This window comes from Agrilus planipennis, unplaced genomic scaffold, assembly GCF_000699045.2.
Source record: "Agrilus planipennis isolate EAB-ADULT unplaced genomic scaffold, Apla_2.0 scaffold12, whole genome shotgun sequence".
NCBI classification, from domain to species: domain Eukaryota; kingdom Metazoa; phylum Arthropoda; class Insecta; order Coleoptera; family Buprestidae; genus Agrilus; species Agrilus planipennis.
This window is the reverse complement of record NW_020439003.1, coordinates 992,212-1,015,369: the sequence shown is the minus strand read 5'-3', so window position 1 is coordinate 1,015,369 and position 23,158 is coordinate 992,212. Positions and strand designations below refer to the sequence as shown.

At 33.1% G+C, this 23,158-nt stretch overlaps 3 protein-coding genes and 1 long non-coding RNA gene across 5 annotated transcripts; all 4 read left to right on the top strand.

Moving 5' to 3' along the window:
- Nucleotides 1-649: 649 nt before the first annotated feature.
- Nucleotides 650-4,452, top strand: LOC112904873 (maltase 1-like). Its single transcript, XM_025975997.1, has 5 exons — nt 650-1,260; nt 2,564-2,652; nt 3,162-3,360; nt 3,545-4,140; nt 4,280-4,452. The coding sequence occupies exons 1-5, from the start codon at nt 754-756 to the stop codon at nt 4,413-4,415; spliced, it is 1,527 nt and encodes a 508-aa protein (XP_025831782.1). The 5' UTR covers nt 650-753; the 3' UTR covers nt 4,416-4,452.
- Nucleotides 1,294-1,827, top strand: LOC112904868. The gene is made up of 2 exons (XR_003231424.1): nt 1,294-1,503; nt 1,658-1,827. It is a non-coding gene; the product is annotated as an uncharacterized LOC112904868 (long non-coding RNA).
- A 1,334-nt stretch (nt 4,453-5,786) lies between the features above and the next one.
- On the top strand, nt 5,787-16,603 carry LOC108733308 (maltase A1-like). Its single transcript, XM_018464411.2, has 7 exons — nt 5,787-6,073; nt 13,243-13,735; nt 14,317-14,442; nt 14,513-14,757; nt 15,209-15,407; nt 15,516-16,111; nt 16,330-16,603. Exons 1-7 carry the CDS (start codon nt 6,060-6,062, stop codon nt 16,409-16,411), a joined length of 1,755 nt encoding a protein of 584 aa, XP_018319913.1. The 5' UTR covers nt 5,787-6,059; the 3' UTR covers nt 16,412-16,603.
- LOC112904866 (maltase A1-like) lies at nt 7,695-11,617 on the top strand. Of its 2 annotated transcripts, none has more exons than XM_025975986.1 (7): nt 7,695-8,229; nt 8,351-8,367; nt 8,830-8,955; nt 9,024-9,268; nt 9,543-9,741; nt 9,919-10,514; nt 10,668-10,826. In XM_025975986.1, the coding sequence occupies exons 1-7, from the start codon at nt 7,725-7,727 to the stop codon at nt 10,732-10,734; spliced, it is 1,755 nt and encodes a 584-aa protein (XP_025831771.1). In that variant the 5' UTR covers nt 7,695-7,724; the 3' UTR covers nt 10,735-10,826. The 2 variants fall into 2 exon arrangements, with proteins under 2 accessions (XP_025831771.1, XP_025831770.1); XM_025975985.1 differs by lacking the exon at nt 7,695-8,229 and adding an exon at nt 11,594-11,617 and having other exon boundaries at nt 8,288-8,367; nt 10,668-10,743.
- Nucleotides 16,604-23,158: the final 6,555 nt, after the last annotated feature.

Here is a 23,158-nt window from a genome sequence, read left to right as displayed (position 1 = left end):
TTTTTTTTTTAACGAAAAGTTAAAAGAAGAAAATAGCAATACCTAAAAATAATCATTTTTGGAGTTTTTAAATCAGTAGCAAACATATGCTTCGAAAACAAAATACCACACCTATTAAATTTAACTGACAGTTAATAAATTTTCGTAGGTCTATCAAATAAACAAGCCTGCAAACAGGTCTATTCGCAAAATCGTTCTATAATAATCGATATATGTACATACATTAATAATTCAATAATACTGAAGAATTACTGGGTACTGTTAGATTTAGAAACTTCTTTTATATACTAGTTTTAACTGCTACTAACTTAAAAATTTTGTTTATCATTGTATTAGAATATTCCTTGAATGTTATCTTAAATTTAGTTGATATTCAAATATTGCTGTACAAATATTAAAATGTTTTAGTTTCTTATTTATATTTTTAGTGTTTTTTTTTTTTTAATTTTAAATCTTCTATTATTAAATTCTGAGAACTATTATTTGTGTTTGCATTCAATTTTTCAAAATTCAATTATTACATTTTTGAGTCTACGATACAGTTCATGTCGTTCTTTTCGTTATCATTACCGAGAAGATCCTTAAAGCAATTAAATTATTTATCATTACTTGAACATTTTCATCGTTCTTTTATTTTGAAGTGCCAACTGTGAAGAGGCATGATCTAAACGTTTATCTCTACGTTTCACCTGAGATAAATACCAAAAATTGTTCTATTAGTCTTACAATCGACTACACGTACGTAACTACGTTATGAGTGTGTTAAAAATAGTGGCCCTTTTCGCTACATTACTTCACAGTTTAATTGAAGCTGAAGTTATTTATAATAGTAGTTCTGCAGCCAAAGACGATTGGTGGAAATATGCAACATACTATCAGATTTATCCTAGATCATTCAAAGACAGTGATGACGATGGAATGGGAGACTTGAAAGGTATTACCAGTAAATTACAACATCTGGTAAATGCTGGAGTAACGGCTGCATGGCTTTCGCCAATTTTCAAATCTCCTGGGATCGACGGTGGTTATGATGTTAGCGATTTTAGAGATATCGATGAAAAATTCGGAACTATGAGTGATTTTGAGCAGCTTATTAAGACAGCTCATGAACTCGGTCTGAAAATTATTTTAGATTATGTTCCCAATCATACCAGCGATCAACACGTGTGGTTTCAGTTGTCCAAAAATAAAACTGCGGGGTACGAAGATTATTACATTTGGAAGAAAAGCTATAATTCAACAACACCCCCCAACAACTGGGTAAGTTTGATATTACCAATTTCTTANAAGAAAAGAAGATACTTTAATTTATGGAAATTTGAACGTAGAGGCTTTAGCCACTTATGTTTTGGCATTTACGAGAGAGTTGGATGGGAACGACACCTACGTTTTTATATTTAATAAGGGAAATTATCCTACTTCAGTGTCACTATCTTCGTTTAAGTCTGTCAGTGAAAATGTAACAGTAGTTCTCTCCAGTATCAACTCATCAAGAAACAAAGGGTGAGATATGCAAAATTGAATACTTTATTTAATTCAGTAGGTATTATTTATAATGTTTCAACCAGTAATGCCTTCAGGCTTAATCATTTATATGTAGAATTTTTGACTCACAAAAGATTCAAAGTTATTAAACTAGATTCGTTATGGTTTTCAGGGATACTCTGCCAGCAGGAAACATAACAATCGATGCACACGAAGCAATAATAGCAAAATCACAATCAAATACTTCAGTATGATGGAACATTTATACTTTTCTGTTAATAATGTTATTGCTATTTCGAATTTCCTAACAGTAACTTAATTATCATTTTGTCTGTTATGTTACTTTTCTGTTAATAATGTTATTGCTATTTCGAATTTCCTAACAGTAACTTAATTATCATTTTGTCTGTTATGTTAAAATAAACCAACTTTATAACTGTACTAAATTTGTTGTATTTTGTCAGACTTTTGGAAAATACATAAGTCATAATACATTTTAGTTTTTGTTTCATTTTTCCTTTAGGTTACGTGTTTGAGAAAGTAGTAAACCTATGTGTTATACTCAAAGAAGTACCCGTTCTTATAATGGGAAACTCTAAAATTGAATTTAATGCTGGATTTTGACTGTGTTTTTAATCAACCCTAAGAGTGACTACTGTGATAAAAATTAGCAATTTCGATGGAAATTATGTAGATAAGGGGCAACTTGACTGTCCTGTAGAACAGCAAGTACTACAGACTTTGGTGACTCAGGCTTTAAAAAATACCATTAAAAGTAATAAAAAATGTTCACCGAAATTGTGCGAATTTATAAATTGTAAAGGTTCCAAAATCCGTCTTCTTGTTAAAATAAGGAAAACTAATTTTATTGATCTTATTGTCACAATAGAGCAACTACTTGGAAATGATTAATAAGGATAGATAGTGACACATCAGGGCCTAAGGCGGTAAAATTTAGAAAGGTGAAATATTTCATCCCTTAGACTTCTGGTTTTCTCATTTAAAATACCTATCATTTTTCGATTACCATCCTTAATTTACGTTATTTATTTCTGGCAAACGAATTTTGACAATTAAGAAGCAAATAACTCAATTGAATGAAATTCTCCTGTCTGATAAGTTATTATTGCTCCCATTTACTCTAAATATTATAAGAGGAAATACTAGGTAACAATTACGTTATAATATTGGCAATCGTATTATAAGAATTGCTTCTTCCAAACCGAGAAACAAAAATCTCTTCTGATTCTATAAAATATATCAATATCTCGATATGTTGATTCAGTTTCATTTTGCCGGCTTTGGATTATAATGTCAAAATTGTAATATTTTTTGCTTTATTATTTATTACTGGAACAATAAAAGTAGTTTAGTTCACATTATTAAAAATTACTTTAGATATGTGAATAAAACTTGCCAACGCCTCTGTAATTTATTCAAGATTCATGAAGTAATTGATAATACAGTTATAAAAGAGAGAGGTACACTCTATAAACTAATGAAGCTAATGAAAAATGTCTTATACTTTGATGTCAACATCATGTAACTTCCTTTGTTACTGAAGTTAGTGTAAGATCTTTATTTATTATCATGAAAAAGAAGAAATTATTATACATATATATAATTACTGACATCCTTCCTTTTATCACTTCCATTGAAAATATCTTTATCGATAGGGTGCTCATGTCCGAGGGATACACAGATATAAACAACACTATGAAGTATTATGGCAATGACACAGTTGATGGAGCACATTTTCCTTTCAATTTCTTTATTATAACCCAAACATCATTAAACAGTACTGCCAAGGAGATCATTTCAGCAATTAAGTTATGGTTTCAACATATGCCAAGCAAATGTGTTGCTAATTGGGTGGTAATAATTATTAATTGTTATAGTTGGCTTTTTGAACCTAAATCGATTCGTTTGTGGTCTTAATAGACTCACAAACTAATAAACCTGGATCCTAATCGACTTGATTGAAAATCGAAAACCCAAATATTAATTTGCTTCTCCTTCATTTATTAGATACCATGGTGTGCAGGTTTTTGTGTTTTAGTTGGGTAATCATGATAGAGATAGAGTAGCCACCCGCCTTGGGCTTGAGAATGTGGACGGATATAATATGCTAACGGCCTTTCTGCCAGGTGCACTTGTCACTTATTACGGAGAAGAAATTGGGATGGAAAATGGAGAGGTAACATGGGAAGAAGGACAAGATCCAGGCGCTTGCAATGGACTCGAATCAGATTTCAACAGTGAAAGCAGAGATTTTGAGAGGACTCCGTTCCATTGGGACTCCAGTGTTAACGCAGGATTTAGCACGGGAAATAAAACCTGGTTGCCCGTCAGTTCAAAATATAAAACCAACAATCTTGAACTGCAAAGTAAAGATGGAGTAAAAAGTCACTTTCATGTCTACCAAGATTTAATGAAGTTAAGAAAAGAAGATACATTAATTTATGGAAATTTGAACGTAGAGGTTTTAGCCACTTACGTTTTGGCATTTACGAGGGAGTTGGATGGGAACGACACCTACGTTTTTATATTTAATAAGGGAAATTATTCTACTTCAGTGTCACTTTCTTCGTTTAAGTCTCTCAGTGGAAACGTAACAGTAGTTCTATCCAGTACCAACTCATCGAGAAACAAAGGGTAAGATATGCAAAATTGAATACCTTATTTAATTCAGTAGGTATTATTTATCACGTCTCAACCAGTAACGCCTTCAGGATTAATCATTCATATGTAAATAGTCAAAAAGTCACTAAACTAGATTCGTTATGGTTTTCAGGGATACTCTGTCAACAGCAAGCATAATTATGGATGCACACGAAGCAATAATTGCAAAATCACGATCAAATGTGTCAGTATGTTGGAACATCTATACTATTCTGTTAATAATGGTATTACTATTTCGAATTTCCTAACAGGACATTAATGAACTTTTTATCTGTTATGTTAAAATATACCGACTTTGTAACTATACTAAATTTATTATATTTTATCAGACTTTTGGAAAATACATACCTTTATCACAATATATTTTAGTTTTTGTATCATTTTTTTCTTTGACTTAGAAGCGTGTCTGAGAAAGTGATGGTGAATCTACGTCTTACACTTAAACATCTATATAAATACCTGTTCGTTTAATGCGAAACTCTAAAATCGATTTGTTTCGGATTTTGATTGATGTGCTTTTAATCAATTCTAGGAGTGAGTAAGCGACAAAAATAAATGTTCATCGAAATTTTGTGAATTTATGAATGGACATAATCATATTTTCATAATAAAATAGCGAAATTGCTTGGGAAATGGTTAATAAGGGTAGATAGTGACAGATTTATGAATTTGGACCTGAGGCGGTAAAAATTTAGGAACGTGAAATATTTCATCACCTACACTTCTTATTTTCTCCTTTAAAACACCTATCTTTTTTCGATTATCTTCTTTAATTTACTTTATTCATTTCTGGCTAACAAATTTTGACAATTAAGGGACAAATAACCCTATTGAATGAAATTCTCCTACCTGATAAGTTATTATTGTTCCCATTTACTTTAAATATTGTAAGAGTTTAACAAACCGTCGAACTGGGCATGGAAATATGACATAAAATCTCAAAAATTAATGGTTTTCTTTTTTAAAAAAAAAATTCCCATCCCTTGTAATCGGAATCATATTAATTGTTCACTGCTGTGGGGTTAATTGGTTGATTGTCGCGCCTGTAGCCATTAATACGATATTTTTAAGGATAGATCATGGAACAGGGCAAAGAACTGACATTACGAAATTAATGCTGTTCTGAAGTACGCTACCTAAAATGTTTGATACTTTACTTGAGCTCGTTGTCGATTTCATGCAATAATTCAAAATTTTACTAGTAGAAATCATATTGCTTTACACCTTTCTCAGTTAAAATATTTTCGGCAGCAGTTTTATTTGTATTTCTAATCAAATCCTTACTATCAGGAGTGTCTTAGAAGTGACCTTCTGCTTTATTTATGTGAGATTCACATTTGTGTTCCACCATCTACGAAAGGTTCCTGGTTAATAAATATCTCGGGGTTCTAAAAGTAATTCTGCGTTCTATTTTCTGATGGATTACTATTTAGTTACTTAATGAGCAACACTAAAGGGTAGATAAATAATCAATTAAAAAATGAATTCACTTATTATCTCCAATAAATACACCTGTTTATAAAAATAAGTAAAACTTCAAATGATAACGATAACTCAAAAATATTCCAGAATATCGAGCGAGAGGCATATTATTATTTCACTTTTTATGGCGGCCGTCTCAAGATGACAGCTTACCTGTTTCACTACAGCCTCCTTCACATGGGTATCGAATTAATGAATTCTGAATAATATCTCTACAAACTATATTTGTGTCAAAATTAACCTCAACGCAATTAATTTATCATTAAATTTTATTTTTCTCTTTATACTGAAGTACCGTTATAGAGATATGGTCTAAATATTTATCTGTACATTTCACCGAATATAAATGCTTGAAAATTGTTCAATAATTAATTGTTGTCTATTAGCTTAACAATCGGTCACACGTAACCATGAGTGTGTTAAAATTAGTGATCCTTTTCACTTGTTTACTTCACAGCTTAATTGAAGCTCCAATGGGACTCTACAGTTAACGCAGGATTCAGTACAGCCAACAAAACCTGGTTGCCCGTCAGTTCACAATATAAAACAAACAATCTTGAACTACAAAGAAAAAATGGAGTAAAAAGTCACTTTCATGTCTACCAAGCTCTATTGAAGCTAAGGAAAGAAGATACTTTCTTTTTTGGAAATTTGAACATAGAGGCTTTAGACACCTACGTTTTGGCATTTACGAGGGAGTTGGCTGGTAACGACACCTACGTTTTTATATTTAATAAGGGAAATTATTCTACTACAGTGTCCCTATCTCCCTTTAAGTCTATCGCCGAGAATGTTACAGTAGTTCTAACCAGCAGCAACTCCACCAGAAACGAAGGGTAAGATATGCAAAATTAAACGTGTTATTTTAATTATTAATGATTATGAACTTTCAACAAGGGATGTTCGTAACCATTTATTATATCTAAATTTCTAGGTTTAAAATATACCTATAAGCAAAACGACCGAAAAGTTGCTGAAATACTTGTGGAAATAATATTACACTTTTTATTTTATGTTTTTAACTAGATTAGTAATGATTTTATCATTATTTCAGGGATATTCTTTCGCGGGATAACGTAAGTATGGATGCACACGAAGCAATAGTAGCAAAATCACGATCAAAGATATCGGTATAGTGAAACATTTATTGTTTTATGTTAATAATGTTACAGATATTTTGATTTTACCAATTAAATTAACATTTGAACTGTTATCCTAAAATATACCTACTTATTTACTGTACTAAATTTGATATACCATATNCCTAGGATTAAAAAAAAAGAGCAAGTCTGTACGATAACTAGAAGAGAAAACAGAAATTGAAGGAAAGATAGAATTTATAGTGCGGGAAATAAGTAAAGAAATAAATAGAAAATAAAAAAAGGAAATAGATGTCTAGACAAAAAACCAGTTAATGAAAAAAAGAAAAATATTAAAAGAATTGAATAAAATTTAGTTTTCGAAATATGCCTCATGTAGGGGTTGTTGTTGGTAACGGTGAAACTTGTCGGACGGGTTGATAAGGGAAGTAGGTAGGTAAACATACCGGTCGACGAGTCTGGGTTTCGTGGAACAAATTTTGCATGTACTTTCCTACCAGGTACAACACAATGGACATCAGTTTGATTAATTTTTTGGTTTTAGAAAGTGCAAGGTTTAAAATTAACATGAATTTATTTTAGGAATGGGGAAGCATAGCCTTGGAATCCCCTTATCCTACATTTAGATAAATTTAGTTAGACCCTCCATTATTAAGTCGGAAAATATTAGTATCTTACTGTCTCTGATCACATCCATTGTCATTACTTACTTTCAATAAATATTTTAAAATCGAATCACATGCTATTAACGAACATGCGACTAAAGCGACATAAAGTTGTCATTATTTTTTGTAAGGGTCCATAACGCAATTAATTTACCTTTGTATTATATTTTTTTCTTTATACCTACTGAAGTACCGTATAGAGATATAAATCTACACGTTTATCTGTAAAATTTCACCTAACATAAGTACCTACGAATTTGTTCAACAATTGATTGTTGTCTATTAGCCTAATCATCGGTCACACGTAACCATGAGTGTGTTAAAATTAGTGATCCTTTTCACTTGTTTACTTCACAGCTTAATTGAAGCTGAAGTTATTTATAATGGTAGTTCTACGGCTAATGACGATTGGTGGAAACATACAGTATTCTATCAGATTTACCCTCGATCCTTCAAAGACAGTGATGGCGACGGACTGGGTGATTTAAATGGTATTATTAGTAAATTACAACATCTGGTAGATGCTGGAATAACGGCTACATGGCTTTCGCCAATTTTTAAATCTCCTGGAGTCGACGCTGGATACGATATTAGTGATTTTAGAGATATTGATGAAAAATTCGGAACCATGAATGATTTGGATCGGCTTATTAATGTAGCCCACGAACTGGGCATTAAAGTTATTTTGGATTTTGTTCCGAATCATACCAGCGATCAACACTTGTGGTTCCAGTTATCCAAAAATAAAACTAAGGGGTACGAGGACTATTTCATTTGGAAAAAGGGCTACAATTCAACAGCACCTTGGCATAAAAGTTATTTTGGATTTTGTTCCTAATCATACCAGCGATCAACACGTGTGGTTCCAGTTGTCCAAAAATAAAACAAAGGGGTACGAGGACTATTTCATTTGGAGAAAGGGCTATAATTCAACAGCGCCTCCTAACAACTGGGTTAGTGTAATATTCCCAATTTCTTATTTGAATTTTTATTTATAAGCAGCTTTTAATTAATAACAGCTGGAGATGAATGAACATTCCAAGTATATCATAGGTATGCTATAAAAGGATTTTTACACTACAAACAAAACAATAAAATAATTTTTTAAATCCTTAGATCCATCACCATTATTTTTCATACTTCAATAGAAATAATTATTTTCGACAAACTTCTTTGAAACTATTTGCCCCAATTAGGTACTATAAAAAATAATTGAATTAAATCGAAGTTTCTTACAACTTTCAAAATATCCTTAACACAACGAGAGGTTTATTATGTAACTGAATATCTTTATCAGCTGTTTATGGTAATAATTGTTATTTCGAACTTTGAATTTAAGTAGGTATTTAGATACAATTTGGTTGTCATTTTAACAATGTTCAGGTAGTACACAAATAAATTTCTATTTTATAAAGATGTCTAGATTCGGTTCTTCCGCCTGGGAATATGTGGCCGAGAGAGACGAATACTATTTTCATCAATATACCACTGCACAACCTGATTTGAACTTCAGAAACCCAAAAGTTGTACAAGAAATGAAAGTAAGCGATTACTTTTCCTTTTTAATTTATTCAAGATCAATTATTTAACAATATTTGTTTTTTTAAAGAACGTGCTGACTGTTTGGTTGGATAAGGGCGTAGATGGGTTCAGAATCGACGCGGTTCGCGCTTTCTTCGAACATCCTGATTTCAAAGATGAACCGCTCGCTGATGATTACGAAAACTACAAACCGTATGAGTACAATTATCTCAAGCATATTTATACTACAGATCAACCGGAAAATATAGAAATGATTTATCAGTGGAGGGAAGTTGTTGACAATTACCAAAAACAGAACGGAGGAGAAACAAGGTAACAGCCACGTGTTCGAAGTATAAAGAATTTCTACCAATAATGACCATATCATAAAACTTTCAAATCNAAAAAAAATCTATTTATTTATATATTTGGGGAAGAATATACAATATTACAATATTGCTAATAGTATATACATTCGCTGATACCAATACTTTCCCGTTTCCCTTGCAGGTATTGGCAGATTTCGTTTTATATTCATAAAAAAGTACAAAACCTTCATTACTTCCTATTAGAATGAATATGTAATTGAAAAACTTTCTTTCCATAGGGTGCTTATGACCGAAGCATATTCAGGAATTAACATTATTATGCAACATTACGGTAATGGAACAGTTGAAGGAGCACATTTCCCTTTCAATTTTTTTGTTATAACCGAAACAAGGTATGACAGTACTGCCAATGACATCATTTCAGTAATAAAGAAATGGTTTCAAAATCTGCCAAGCGGACATGTAGCTAATTGGGTGGTAAGGATGTCATCAAACGCTGTAGTTGGCTTATTTAACTTAAATCGAATCGTCTGTCGTCTTAAAGAACTTACAAGCGTGACGTGACTCAGAATAAAAAAGACAGTTACTTATTTGCTTATTCTTTTTCTATTACATACCATTTTACGTGAATATCGTATCCTTCTTGGGTTTCAGTTGGGAAATCACGATAGAGACAGAGTAGCCACCCGTCTTGGAGTTGAGAATGCAGACGGATACAATATGCTGGTAGCCCTTCTACCAGGGATAGCTGTTACTTATTATGGGGAAGAAATTGGGATGGAAAATGGAGCAGTAACATGGGAAGAAGGACAAGATCCAAAAGCATGCACTGGACCCAAAGAAGATTACCTACGTACAACCAGAGATTTTGAAAGAACTCCGTTCCAATGGGACTCTACAGTTAACGCAGGATTCAGTACAGCGAACAAAACCTGGTTGCCCGTTAGTTCACAATATAAAACAAACAATCTTGAACTACAAAGTAAAGATGGAGTAAAAAGTCACTTTCATGTCTACCAAGCTCTATTGAAGCTAAGGAAAGAAGATACTTTCGTTTTTGGAAATTTGAACATAGAGGCTTTAGACACTTACGTTTTGGCATTTACTAGGGAGTTGGTTGGTAACGACACCTACGCTTTTATATTTAATAAGGGAAATTATTCTACTACAGTGTCCCTATCTCCCTTTAAGTCTGTCACCGAGAATGTTACAGTAGTTCTATCCAGCAGCAATTCGACGAGAAACGCAGGGTAAGATATACAAAATTAAACATTTTATTTTGTTCATTGGGTATTATATATTATGTTTCAACCAATTATTGCGTTCAGTGCTATTCATCTATATGTAAAATTCTTGATTTACAAGGTACAAAATGATTAATCTACATTTATTGTTGTTTTCAGGGATATTCTGCCATCAGGAAGACTAACTATGGATGCGCACGAAGCAATAGTAGTAAAACCACAATAAAATATTAAGGTATTATGGAATATTTACACTATTCTGTTAATAATGATATGTCTATTTCGAATTTTCCAATAATAAACTAATTAACATTTTAACTATTATCTTAAAATATGCCGACTTTATTACTAAACTAAATGTCAGATTTTTAGAAAATACTAATATGACAATATACTTTGGTTCTTGTTCCTTTTTTGTTCCACTTACGTGTCTCAGAAAATAGGGTATTAATTCGTTATTTTCAAAAGTATCAAAATCTGAAATCGATTTTAAACAATGTTCACCGAAATTCATAAATATGTAAAAATTCCAAAATTCGTCTTCTTGTCAAAATAAGGACAACTAATTTTATCATATAAATAGGTCAGTACTACCGGTGATAGATAGATTTATGGATCTGAAGTTACTCCCTAGGAGGAACGGGCCTGGGTGGTAAAAATTGGGGAACGTGAAATATTTCATCGTTTAAACTCGTTTTAGCACATTTAAAACAACTGTACGTATTTAACGATTATTGTTATTGATTTACTTTATTTATTTTTGGTAGTCAATTGTCACAATTAAGGGGCAAATAACTCCATTAAATGAAATTCTCCTACCTGGTGGTTATTATTGCTCCCATTTACTCTAAACAATACGAGCCTAAGAAAGTGTGAAACTGGAAACATGGAAATCTGCTATAAAATTTCAAAAATTAGTTCTCCAGAAATGCATTAGTTTTAATTAAAAGATTCATTTTGTGTGGTTTAAGTGATTATCGTTTGTAAATACAGTTTCATATCGCTTGTAATCGGAACAATATTAATTGTTTGTCGGTGAGGGGTTGATTGTCGCGCCTTTATTCATTAATACAATATTTTTATAGATGGATTATGGAACTGAGCGGAGAATTAACATTACGGATTAATTCTGTCCTGAGACATACCGCCAAAAATTTTTGATATTTTGGTTGTTAATTTCATGTGATAATCCAGAATTTTGGTACCAGGAATCATTTTTCTCAATCATATCGCTATATACTTTCGTCAGTTCATCAACAGTTTTACTTGGACATTCAATCAAATCGTTACTATCAGAAGTATCAAGGAAATGACCTTATGCTGTGTTTCTGTGTTTCTGTAAAATTTACATTTGTGTTCCACCATACACGAAATATTCCTAGTTAATAAATATCCCGGAGTTCTAAGAGTGATTCTGTGTTCTAATGAGCAAGACTAGATGAGAGACAAAAAATCAAATAAAAGGTTATTTCACTCATTATCTCTAATAAGTAAAACTACTTATCAAAATAATTAAAATTTATATCAACCCAAAATGATAAGTTAAAAAAAAGAAACAACAAAAAGTAATACCCATTACGTAACCTTTTTTCATAAAATTTTATCTCCCACGAGCACAATTTTGGATTAAATTGAAGTCTTACTCAAAAGGAAACCTAGAAAGCAAATTAAATAAACTGATTAAACTGCTTGTTTTATTTTTTTTTATAAGCTATTATCTCCAACAAATACAGCTGCGTATAAAAACATGTAAGACTTCAAATGATAACGATAACTGAATAATATTCTAGAATATCAAGCTAAGGCACCAGGTACAGACATGATTTTACCATTTCAAAAAACATTTCACTTAACTTGTTACTAGCTAGTACGTAGATGTGGCTCGATTTCGGCAACTAAATTTTAAACTAGTTCCCTTCACCCAATTAGGAAATAATAAGATAAATAATGTTACTAAATGTAATATGGCGACCACACCAAGATGGCGGCTTACCTATTTCTCCAGAACCTCCTTCACATGAGCATCGAATAAATAGGTTTGACAAACACCATACGATAAGCTGAACTATTATATATTAATGGACAAACATGACCAACATCGCACATATACATATATATTGAATTGATACGAAAGATGTATCCTAGGCAGGTATCATAGGATAACGGAAAAATTCTAATGCCTGCATTATTTCACCTTTAGATTTGAATTCTACCAACAGAATTTTTGAAAAATCTCGGGACAGCACTACCAACGCCGGAAAGCACAAATAAACACCTTCTGTTTAATTTTTTGGCTTTCGAAAATGCGAGGTTTAAAATAACATGAATTTATTTTAGGAATGGGGATGCATAACCTTGGTGTCCTTCTCTTAAGTTATGTTAGCCTTCCATTATTGAGTTTAAAAATATTTCTATATTACTGTCTGTGATCACTTCCATTATCATTACCTTAATAAATATTTCGTTTTTTAAATCGAATGACTGCATTTATATGCTATTACCGAACTTGCGATTAAAGCGACTTGAAGTTGTTATTAATTTCTGTAAGGGTCCATAACGCATTTAATTTATTATTACGTTATATTTTTCTCTTTATACTGAAGTACCATATAGAGATATGATCTAAATATTTATCTGTACATTTCACCAAACATAAATACCTGCTAAATGTTCAACAATTGATTGTTGTCTACTAGCCTAACAATCGGTCACACGTAACCATGAGTGTGTTAAAAATAGTGATCCTTTTCACTAGTTTACTTCACAGCTTAATTGAAGCTGAAGTTATTTACAATGGTAGTTCTACGGCTAAGGACGATTGGTGGAAACATACAGCATTCTATCAGATTTATCCTCGATCCTTCAAAGATAGTGATGGCGATGGACTGGGCGATTTGAATGGTATTATTAGTAAATTACAATATCTGGTAGATGCTGGAATAACGGCTACATGGCTTTCGCCTATTTTTAAATCTCCTGGAGTCGACGCTGGATATGATATTAGTGATTTTAGAGATATTGATGAAAAATTCGGAACCATGAGTGATTTGGAACGGCTTATTAAGGCAGCCCACGAACTCGGCATAAAAGTTATTTTGGATTTTGTTCCTAATCATACCAGCGATCAACACGTGTGGTTCCAGTTGTCCAAAAATAAAACTAAGGGGTACGAGGACTATTTCATTTGGAGAAAGGGCTATAATTCAACAACACCTCCTAATAACTGGGTTAGTGTAATATTCCCAATTTTTTATTTGAACTTTTATTAATAAGTAGTTTTTGATTCATAACAGTCGGAGATGTATGAACATTCCGTGTATATCATAGGTATGATATAAAAGAATTTTGGATCACTATTTTACTGTGAGCATATACGATAAAAGTATTTTTCCGTCCTTCAAATGAGAAGGTAATAGAAAGAGTAGAAGAACAGAGAACGTTATGGAAATTAATAGAAAATAACGAGATAGGTTGTTGGTACTCAAACAAAAAAGGGTCAGGTAGAGACATATTACAATCATCATCGTCATCATTGTCATCAGCGTCACATTATTTCAATAGAAGGAACAATTTTTTATGGATTATATAAAAATTAAATCGAAAATAAGTGGTTAGTGTGTATGACCTGTAATCATTATTCTGACAACGTTTAAAATGTAATTAACATAACGAAAGATTTGTAATACAAATGAATATTTTTATAGTAATAATTGCTATTTCATACTTAATACGTAGGCATTTAGATACTATTGTGTTATCATTTTAACAAAGTTCAGATAATATACAATTAGATCTTTGTTTTAAAAAGTTGTCCAGATTCGATTATTCAGCCTGGGAATATGTGGCAGAGAGAGACGAATACTATTACCATCAATTTAACACCGCACAAGTTGATTTGAACTTCAGAAACCCTAAAGTTGTGCAAGAAATGAAAGTAAGCGATTACTGTTCCTTTTCAATTTATCTAAGATTAATTATTTAAAAATATTTGTTTTTTTTTTAAGGACGTGTTGACCTTTTGGTTAGATAAGGGGGTGGATGGGTTCAGAATTGACGCTATTCGCTTTATTTTCGAACATCCTGATTTGCCAGATGAACCCCTCGCTGATGATTACAAAAACTACAATCCCTATGAGTACAACTATCTGAACCATATTTATAGTCTTGATCGACCAGAAAGTATACAAATGATTTATCAGTGGAGGGAACTTGTTGACAATTACCAAAAACAAAACGGAGGAGATACCAGGTAACAGCTACGTGTTATAAGTACCTATAAAGGAGTTCTAGGTATCATCTAGGTATCAATAATAGTCAACATGTAAGGAATTACCGCAGGTGCCCATTTATTGAATATATATTATTTATATTCGGTAGTTAGAGTTAAAGTTTATTCATATTCATTATTAATGTTTTTTTTCTAAACCAGAAACGTTTATTTTTAATATGGGTTATATCAATATACTATGTAAATGTCAGTTTATCAGTATTCCAACATACAGCTCACATTTGGGGAAGTATGTCGGAAAATTCTTAATATATTTATAGATACCTTCGCTAATACCAATACCTAGCAATTTCTCTTGTAGATAAAAGGTATTGGCAGATTTTCTTTTAATTTCATGAAAGTGTAGCATTCCGTATTTATACGGTTACTTCATGTTAGAATAAATATTTAACTGAAAACATCCTTTCCATAGGGTGCTCATGACCGAAGCATATTCAAAAATTAACCTCAATATGCTACATTATGGCAACGGAACAGTTGATGGTTCTCATTTTCCTTTCAATTTCTTTATCATAACCGAAACAAGATATAACAGTACTGCCAATGAGATCATTTCGCCAATAAAGAAATGGTTTCAAAATATGCCAAGCGGACGTGTACCTAATTGGGTGGTAAGAATTGTCATCGAAACATATATAAACGCCATAGTTAGCTTTTTGAAGACACTTTTTCTATAACATACCGTATTAGGTGAATATTGTTTCCTTATTGGATTTTAGTTAGGAAATCACGATAGAGATAGAGTAGCCACCCGTCTTGGTGTTGAGAATGTAGATGGTTACAATATGCTGGTAGGCCTTCTACCAGGTATAGCTGTCACTTACAACGGAGAAGAAATTGGGATGGAAAATGGAGAGGTAACATGGGAAGAAGGACAAGATCCAAGCGCTTGCAATGGACTCGAATCAGCCTTCAAAACTGAAAGCAGAGATTTTGAGAGGACTCCGTTCCAATGGGACTCTACAGTTAACGCAGGATTCAGTACAGCGAACAAAACCTGGTTGCCCGTCAGTTCACAATATAAAACAAACAATCTTGAACTACAAAGAAAAAATGGAGTAAAAAGTCACTTTCATGTCTACCAAGCTCTATTGAAGCTAAGGAAAGAAGATACTTTCTTTTTTGGAAATTTGAACATAGAGGCTTTAGACACCTACGTTTTGGCATTTACGAGGGAGTTGGCTGGTAACGACACCTACGTTTTTATATTTAATAAGGGAAATTATTCTACTACAGTGTCCCTATCTCCCTTTAAGTCTATCGCCGAGAATGTTACAGTAGTTCTAACCAGCAGCAACTCCACCAGAAACGAAGGGTAAGATATGCAAAATTAAACGTGTTATTTTAATTATTAATGATTATGAACTTTCAACAAGGGATGTTCGTAACCATTTATTATATCTAGATTTCTAGGTTTAAAATATACCTATAAGCAAAACGACCGAAAAGTTGCTGAAATACTTGTGGAAATAATATTACACTTTTTATTTTATGTTTTTAACTAGATTAGTAATGATTTTATCATTATTTCAGGGATATTCTCTCGCGGGATAACGTAAGTATGGATGCACACGAAGCAATAGTAGCAAAATCACGATCAAAGATATCGGTATAGTGAAACATTTATTGTTTTATGTTAATAATGTTACAGATATTTTGATTTTACCAATTAAATTAACATTTGAACTGTTATCCTAAAATATACCTACTTATTTACTGTACTAAATTTGATATACCATATGATTTATGGAAAATAGATGACTATATAATCCCTAGTTGATCACCATAATAAATGTATGAAATTATATTCTAAATATTCAGGAAGATCCAGGTCAAGAGCATCAATTTTGTTAAAAATCAATAAAAATGTAGAATTCAAATTAGATATGTTACTATTTATTACTTTATCTCTACGTCTATTTGTGCATTAATGTTCTGCATATACAATATACACCATCCGAATAACAAAACCATCCTTGAAACACCCTTATGACCAAGGCGAAAGATCGGTGGTTCGTTTTAAAATAAGAAACCTTTTAAATTTGGTAACTGAAATTACTACAGTATGCATCATAATACATAATCATATAAATCCTAACTAATATTATAAATATGAATATGGGTTTGTTTGTTTGTTACCATATCTCGCTTTAATTACTCAATTGATCACCATCAAATTTTCTATACATGTATTGTCAGGGGTACAGAATAGGGCATAGGGTACCTTTTATCGAGAAAAAATACTATTTCCAAGCGATAGAAAAATTAATTTTTGTTTGGTCGTCGACGATCTTGCACGTATTTAGGACATGAACGAGAACAATGCCGCGGGTAAAACCTGGTAAATATGGAATCTAGTAAATAAATAAATATGAAAATAAATTTTTAGGTTTTGCTCCTTTTACGTGTCTCGGAAGACAGTGTATGAAAGTTGAAAAGTTATTTTCCTATTTTTTTTTGTTTCACTGGCTATATCTTGCCAGCTAAGTTCACGAGGCTGATCCAATTAAAAACGTTCGTCCACTCCTGGAGCATCGAGCTTACAGACATACACATTCCGAACATGGTTCACTGCTAGCGATTTGTTTACATTGCGGTCCTTATATATCACGTCGATTCCCGAGATTGACGAGTTACATTAGCAAATGGCCGACGCGTCCCGACGCCGACAACGCTTCATGCACTATGCTCGTGGGGTGGAAACGGCGGTAAAACGTCCGCCACCCCAATGAAGACCAGCTGTTCTGGACAATAAGCTTTCCCATTCGCGTTCGCCAATAATACGCGCTGCATCAAACCGCGAAAAGTATGACGAATTCCTTCTATTGCCCCTAAATTGATATCTGCTCTCATTCGTTTTGTGATTATATCAAAGTAGGTCATAAGGAACTACCAGCTTATTGTAGTAGTAGTCAGGATGATTGTTCTTTACCTGTACAGAAATAATAGGTATCAACGTTATTAGGAAGAAAGCTTAAATTATTTATGCATATGATATGTTAGTAATGAGCAAAATTGGTTTTGGTATTGCAGTTTTGGTCTAGCAAGCAAATGTAAGATCAAGACTAAGACCGAACGAATAAGACCAAGATTACAACCTACACCAAACGAATAAGACCGAGACTAAAATTAAGACCAAATATACAAGATCGAGGTCAAATACGCAGAAGTAAACGAAAAATTATTACTTTTCCGATAGATTTATGATTTAAACTATTTGAAGCAATTTAAATATATCCTTTCCTGGAACAAAATATATTTAGTATTTACTAGATTTTAATACAAAATATGAAGAATACAAGAATGTCCTCGGAGTGTTCTTTGTTCCTATGTTTGGAACACACGGTTGACAAACTAATTATTTTCCATATTTTTACTTGTTTCAAGTACCCTGTACTATTTTGTTTACTAAAAGGTCAACGAAAGCGTTAGACGAAGGGTCAATTTATGCGTTGAAGGAAGGGCAAGTTCCGAAGTTTTCATAACTCTCACAACTATCGACACTATCTTCTTTAAAAGTTGTTACAAGCTTAATGTTTGCGGACCGAAATAAATTGGGATCATTACTTTTTTATTCTCTTCCGACTGTAATTATGTTGAAATCCTATGGTGTTTGTTCAAAAGATCATGAAAATAAAATGAGTTTAACATCACCTCCAACAGGTACATTTTATTACTAAATAAATACAGAAATCGCCTCAATATGTAAAGGAAAGTAGTAATAAAATGAAGAGGGCTTACTTGTTGGTTGCAAAATCTACGTCATAAGGAAAGTCGTGTTTGCTTTCGGACAATAAAAATAAAACTTTATACTTGTCAATAGCAGAAGAAAACCGAGGGATAACTGCCAAGCCGCACTTCCTTAGAATGTAAATAAGCATCTTATGTTCTCTGATTTCTGTAGAACAGCAACCACCCTCTGCTATCATGATCCACACTGACCTTGCAGGCTCTGACAACCGTTGATATCCTATGAATTATGGATCAGGTATTCGGCATTCGAAACATAAAAAGTAACAACATCTTCAGAAACGTTATTTTTATATCGTGTGTGTCATGTTTTCTAAATCACCGGCGCTTTCGCAAAACCCGATATTATTGCTTTTCTTTACTACCCCCGTACTGACTGTAATACGTTCTTGGATTGTATTTGTTACCTTATCGTCGGGTACTTGTGCAAGGGTGTATTACCTTCCCTAATCCTTCTTTAGGATAAACCCAAACAGGTACAGAGCACAGGTTCCCACAATACAATAAAACAGATTCATAAAACCTCTATGTAAACTATTGACATCGTTTGTAAAAAAAAATATCGCGAGAAAATGCATACATTAAAATTCTCTAGGATCTAGGAGACGAGTCATTTTTTCAACGTAATGAGTACGAGAACAAAATAAATAGGGCATTTTACTTAAAAGGCATCTCGGGTTCCGTCAGGATTTTTCCATTTTTAATTCCAAACGACCCCAATCTATTACGTATATGTATTTTTGTATTATTTATTAACTTTTAATACCACACTAGGTAGGCCTAGATTAGATTACTGTTCACAAATACTAAGGATGTGAGATATTCTAGTTTCAGGGAAATGCGAAGATTAGCTTAGGATAGGAAAGAGTGGAGGTGCGTTTTTAACCAGCTATAAGACTAACTTAACTATACAAAAGGGGTTTATAATCTACGCCAGCACGTAGTTGTTGGGTATATTATGTAAAAAAAAACTGATTGCGCAACCTCTGAATAATTAATGAACAAAAACATTAAAAACCTACCAAAAATATAAATCGAAATTTTATTTTCATTCATTTAGGTCTCGCTAAATCTTCACAATTTTAGTAATTTGTGCCACAATAACTAAAAAAAAAATAGATGTGTCTGATTTTGGAGTGAAAAACGTTTGTACCATCAGTAAAATTCTAATAGCGGTCACTTCTATTTTATTTTGTCAATAACATTCAACGCCGTGGAAGCCCGAAGGCAGTAAACAGGAGCAGAAAACAAGGATCGTTGTGTTCGGAATGGGTCAACAGCAACAGCAGCAGTCTTATATTAACTTCGACCCTAAGGAAATAGCCTGAAGGCGTTGCGGTGAAGCAGGGCGACGCCTGATGTATGTCTTTGCGAAACGTAAAGCGTATTTCGGTAAATTTATGATCTTCAAGACTTTAACTGAACGCATCGTTTACTACGAAATCGCCGTATTGCTATATTAATGAAAGTTTTTGAGTCAATTTAAACATTTAAATACAGAACTCGGCAAACTATGTCAATTTTAGGTCACATCTTTTTCAAAGTTATTAGAAATATTATTTGAATAACAATATACACACATTTTTCCTAATATCTGGTTTGGGCATTTTAGAAAAATTAATTACAATATTAGAAAATAAATTAGGATTTCAATAACAAACTGTTCAAATCCGCTGTAGATTACTTTCCATCATTTGCTGGTAAATAATTGCCCGATTGATCAGTAGAGAGTCCATCGAATTTATTTGAGTAATTACATATGCACAAACTAATAATATAATCATAGGACAGAGATAAATAGATTTACCTGTCCGTCTGTTTTATGCGATCTCATTCATGTTATTTCATCGATTTGAAACGTCCACCAGCAACGGATAACAGATGCTCCATAAAGTTTCGCTTCGAGAATCCTTCGAAGAGTAAAATGTGTAAGAGTCATTATAGTATCTATGCATATAACAGAACAGAATGTGTAGATAATTTTCAACACGCCTGTCCCTGTAACCCTACATACCAGCCGCTACTGATGCATAAGTTTATTACCCATTACTTATGACCTGGTAAAAGAAATAATTTATGTAGGATTTGTTTTCTCATTCATGATACCTTCCCTCTTCTAAATAAGCAACAGTAACGTACGTATGTATCGAAGTTTCCGGCATCACTTTAAGAAATGGCTACATCCATGAATGAACAAAACGATCGTAGACAGTGAAACGTGTCCTCATACATAAAGATATCGAGAAAATTGATGCAATTTTTCGGAAACACACAACTATACGTAGGTATCTATAATTTACCGGGTCGAATAATCCCAGCGTAGCCAATATGGTTCCAATTCCGCAACCGGGATTTCCATTTTTGACTGCACTGATCCACAGTTATAAATGGGGGTGAAGTTAACTTAGGGGGAGGCTTATTCTACGAACGTTCGGTATGCGACCGTCGACAAGATTGTCGTAAGAGCGGGTGATTGAAGTGGACCGGGGAGTGGCCAGCGTGATGCAAAACACACCCTCGCCCGATAGCCCTCATAGTCCTAACGTCGGTTTAAGAGGGTCGAAGGGAAGCCCTGGACTCTGACTAACGAGGGTCATTCGACGGAACAAAAACCGAAGCGACAGTCCGGGATTATGAAAATGAAGCGGGTATGCTTCGAAACGTTAGGGAGATTAAGTAAATGACAGTACATTTACGATAACTTTTTCCAAGTAATTTTCACACTGAGATTGCTCTCAATTTCTTACTTTGCCCCCCCTCACATAAGCAGTAGTCATTTTAAAATTGTTCAAACAATATTTTCATCTTTGATTTTATTGAAGAAAAGTGCAAAACAGGGAAATAGAGGAATCTTGAAGAAAGTAGTAGAGTGTGAGGACATTAATCAGAAAGATTAAAAGAAACAGCTTAGAAAAAAGGGGCAAATATGAAAGAAAATCCTAGAAAAAAACGGAATGCAGCATCCTTGTAACAAAAACAACATTGGCTAGCTCATTTGATTATCTGTTGGGTAAATACGTAGCAGGAAATAAATTGCAAGCCCATAAATTCAGAAAGTGATCGCAGCAGTGACATTGGGATAGTAACAGAAGGGTATTAAAGATAGACCGGCGCTGCCCCAACCCCTAGACGTAACCGTAAACTATATGCAGTGTGCAGGCATCAGAAGTCTCCAAGACTGTCCTTTCTCTGTCGCTGATTTAAATAAGCCCGGACTTGAAGGCAACCTCCCGGACCCCCGGGAATGGCTTTGGTTTTTATTCGATGTGAACCCATACGACCAACAGCGTCTGAAAAGAACAGAGGAAGAGAAGGGTGGTTGCCCCGGGTGGCGTCTCCACCTCGAAGACTATCGGAATGGAAACGGTAGAAATGAATTACAACGTTTCTGACTTATTTTTTTTTACAATACATATTTCTTTACGTTTTGTCATTTCACGACGTAATTCTCTAAAATAGAATAATATATCCACTGCTATTTAGATTATCAGTAAATTTCTAATACAGCATAGTACTGATACCCGATGCCCTATTTATACCACAAATAAGATTCGACTACCCATTTTGGACCGCCCTATTCAATGAAAATAAAGATCGGTTAGCAGTTGCTGATGTATATACTAGAATTCCTTGTTTATAATAATGGAATCATTTACATTATGTTTTGACATGACCAGGTTGGTATCATTACAATAGGTTTTGGCAGCAAATAAGTTGGATAAAATTCCGTTGGAAAGAAGCACTTATCCAAATAAAAAAAAGAAAACGTCAGAAAGTAATTTTCATTTACAGGAAAACGTTGCTAAAAAGGCAATTTTCGTTAACAAGCCATTCAGACTCGTATTTTATGCGACACATCTTGCAAATAACGAGCGAAATCAATGGTCGACTCGGGAAAACGGTCGTCTGCTGGTCCCATCATTGAATGATCATGTCGTGGTTGGAATATTCGATTACCTAACAAAACCAACTTGAAATTTTTGCAGTAAATAAATTGTATACAATTATATATAATGAATACAGCAAATAGATATGCTTTCAAATGAACAACAATATAAATAAAACAGATTCATTCTAATACGTCAGCGTAAATTTTTGACAGGGAAATTCTAGTACATAAATCGAATAACGACATCTACTAAATCACTAAGAAGACTATCTGATTCTGGGGTTCAACAGCAGGACCCTAGTGAGTTGCTAACCTGATTTTTTAAATAGAAACCCCTATTTATCTTAAAGAAGAATCGAATTATAAGGGACCCGAGAGATATAATCTTGAAATTTCTCTGCTAAACAAAAATGTATACGCCAAAGCCAACCTGTACAATTCGGCATTTTGGAATACAACTATAAAGGTAGTGGCTAACTAAAAAGATTCAGCGGGTTTGCCAAAAAAATTGCATGGTTTGGATAAATTAAGTTTGCCTATATTCGCAACTCTAAAACCGATTCGTTTAAAGTCATAACACACAATTTACGATATGTAACCTACAGTTATTGCATTTCATTAGAAAGTGCTGGATTTTTAAGATTGATTGCGACATGTAAGTACATGTATCTTAAAATATTTGTTTTGACTTGAGCAATATCTACGAGCAAGAAACAGAGAAAT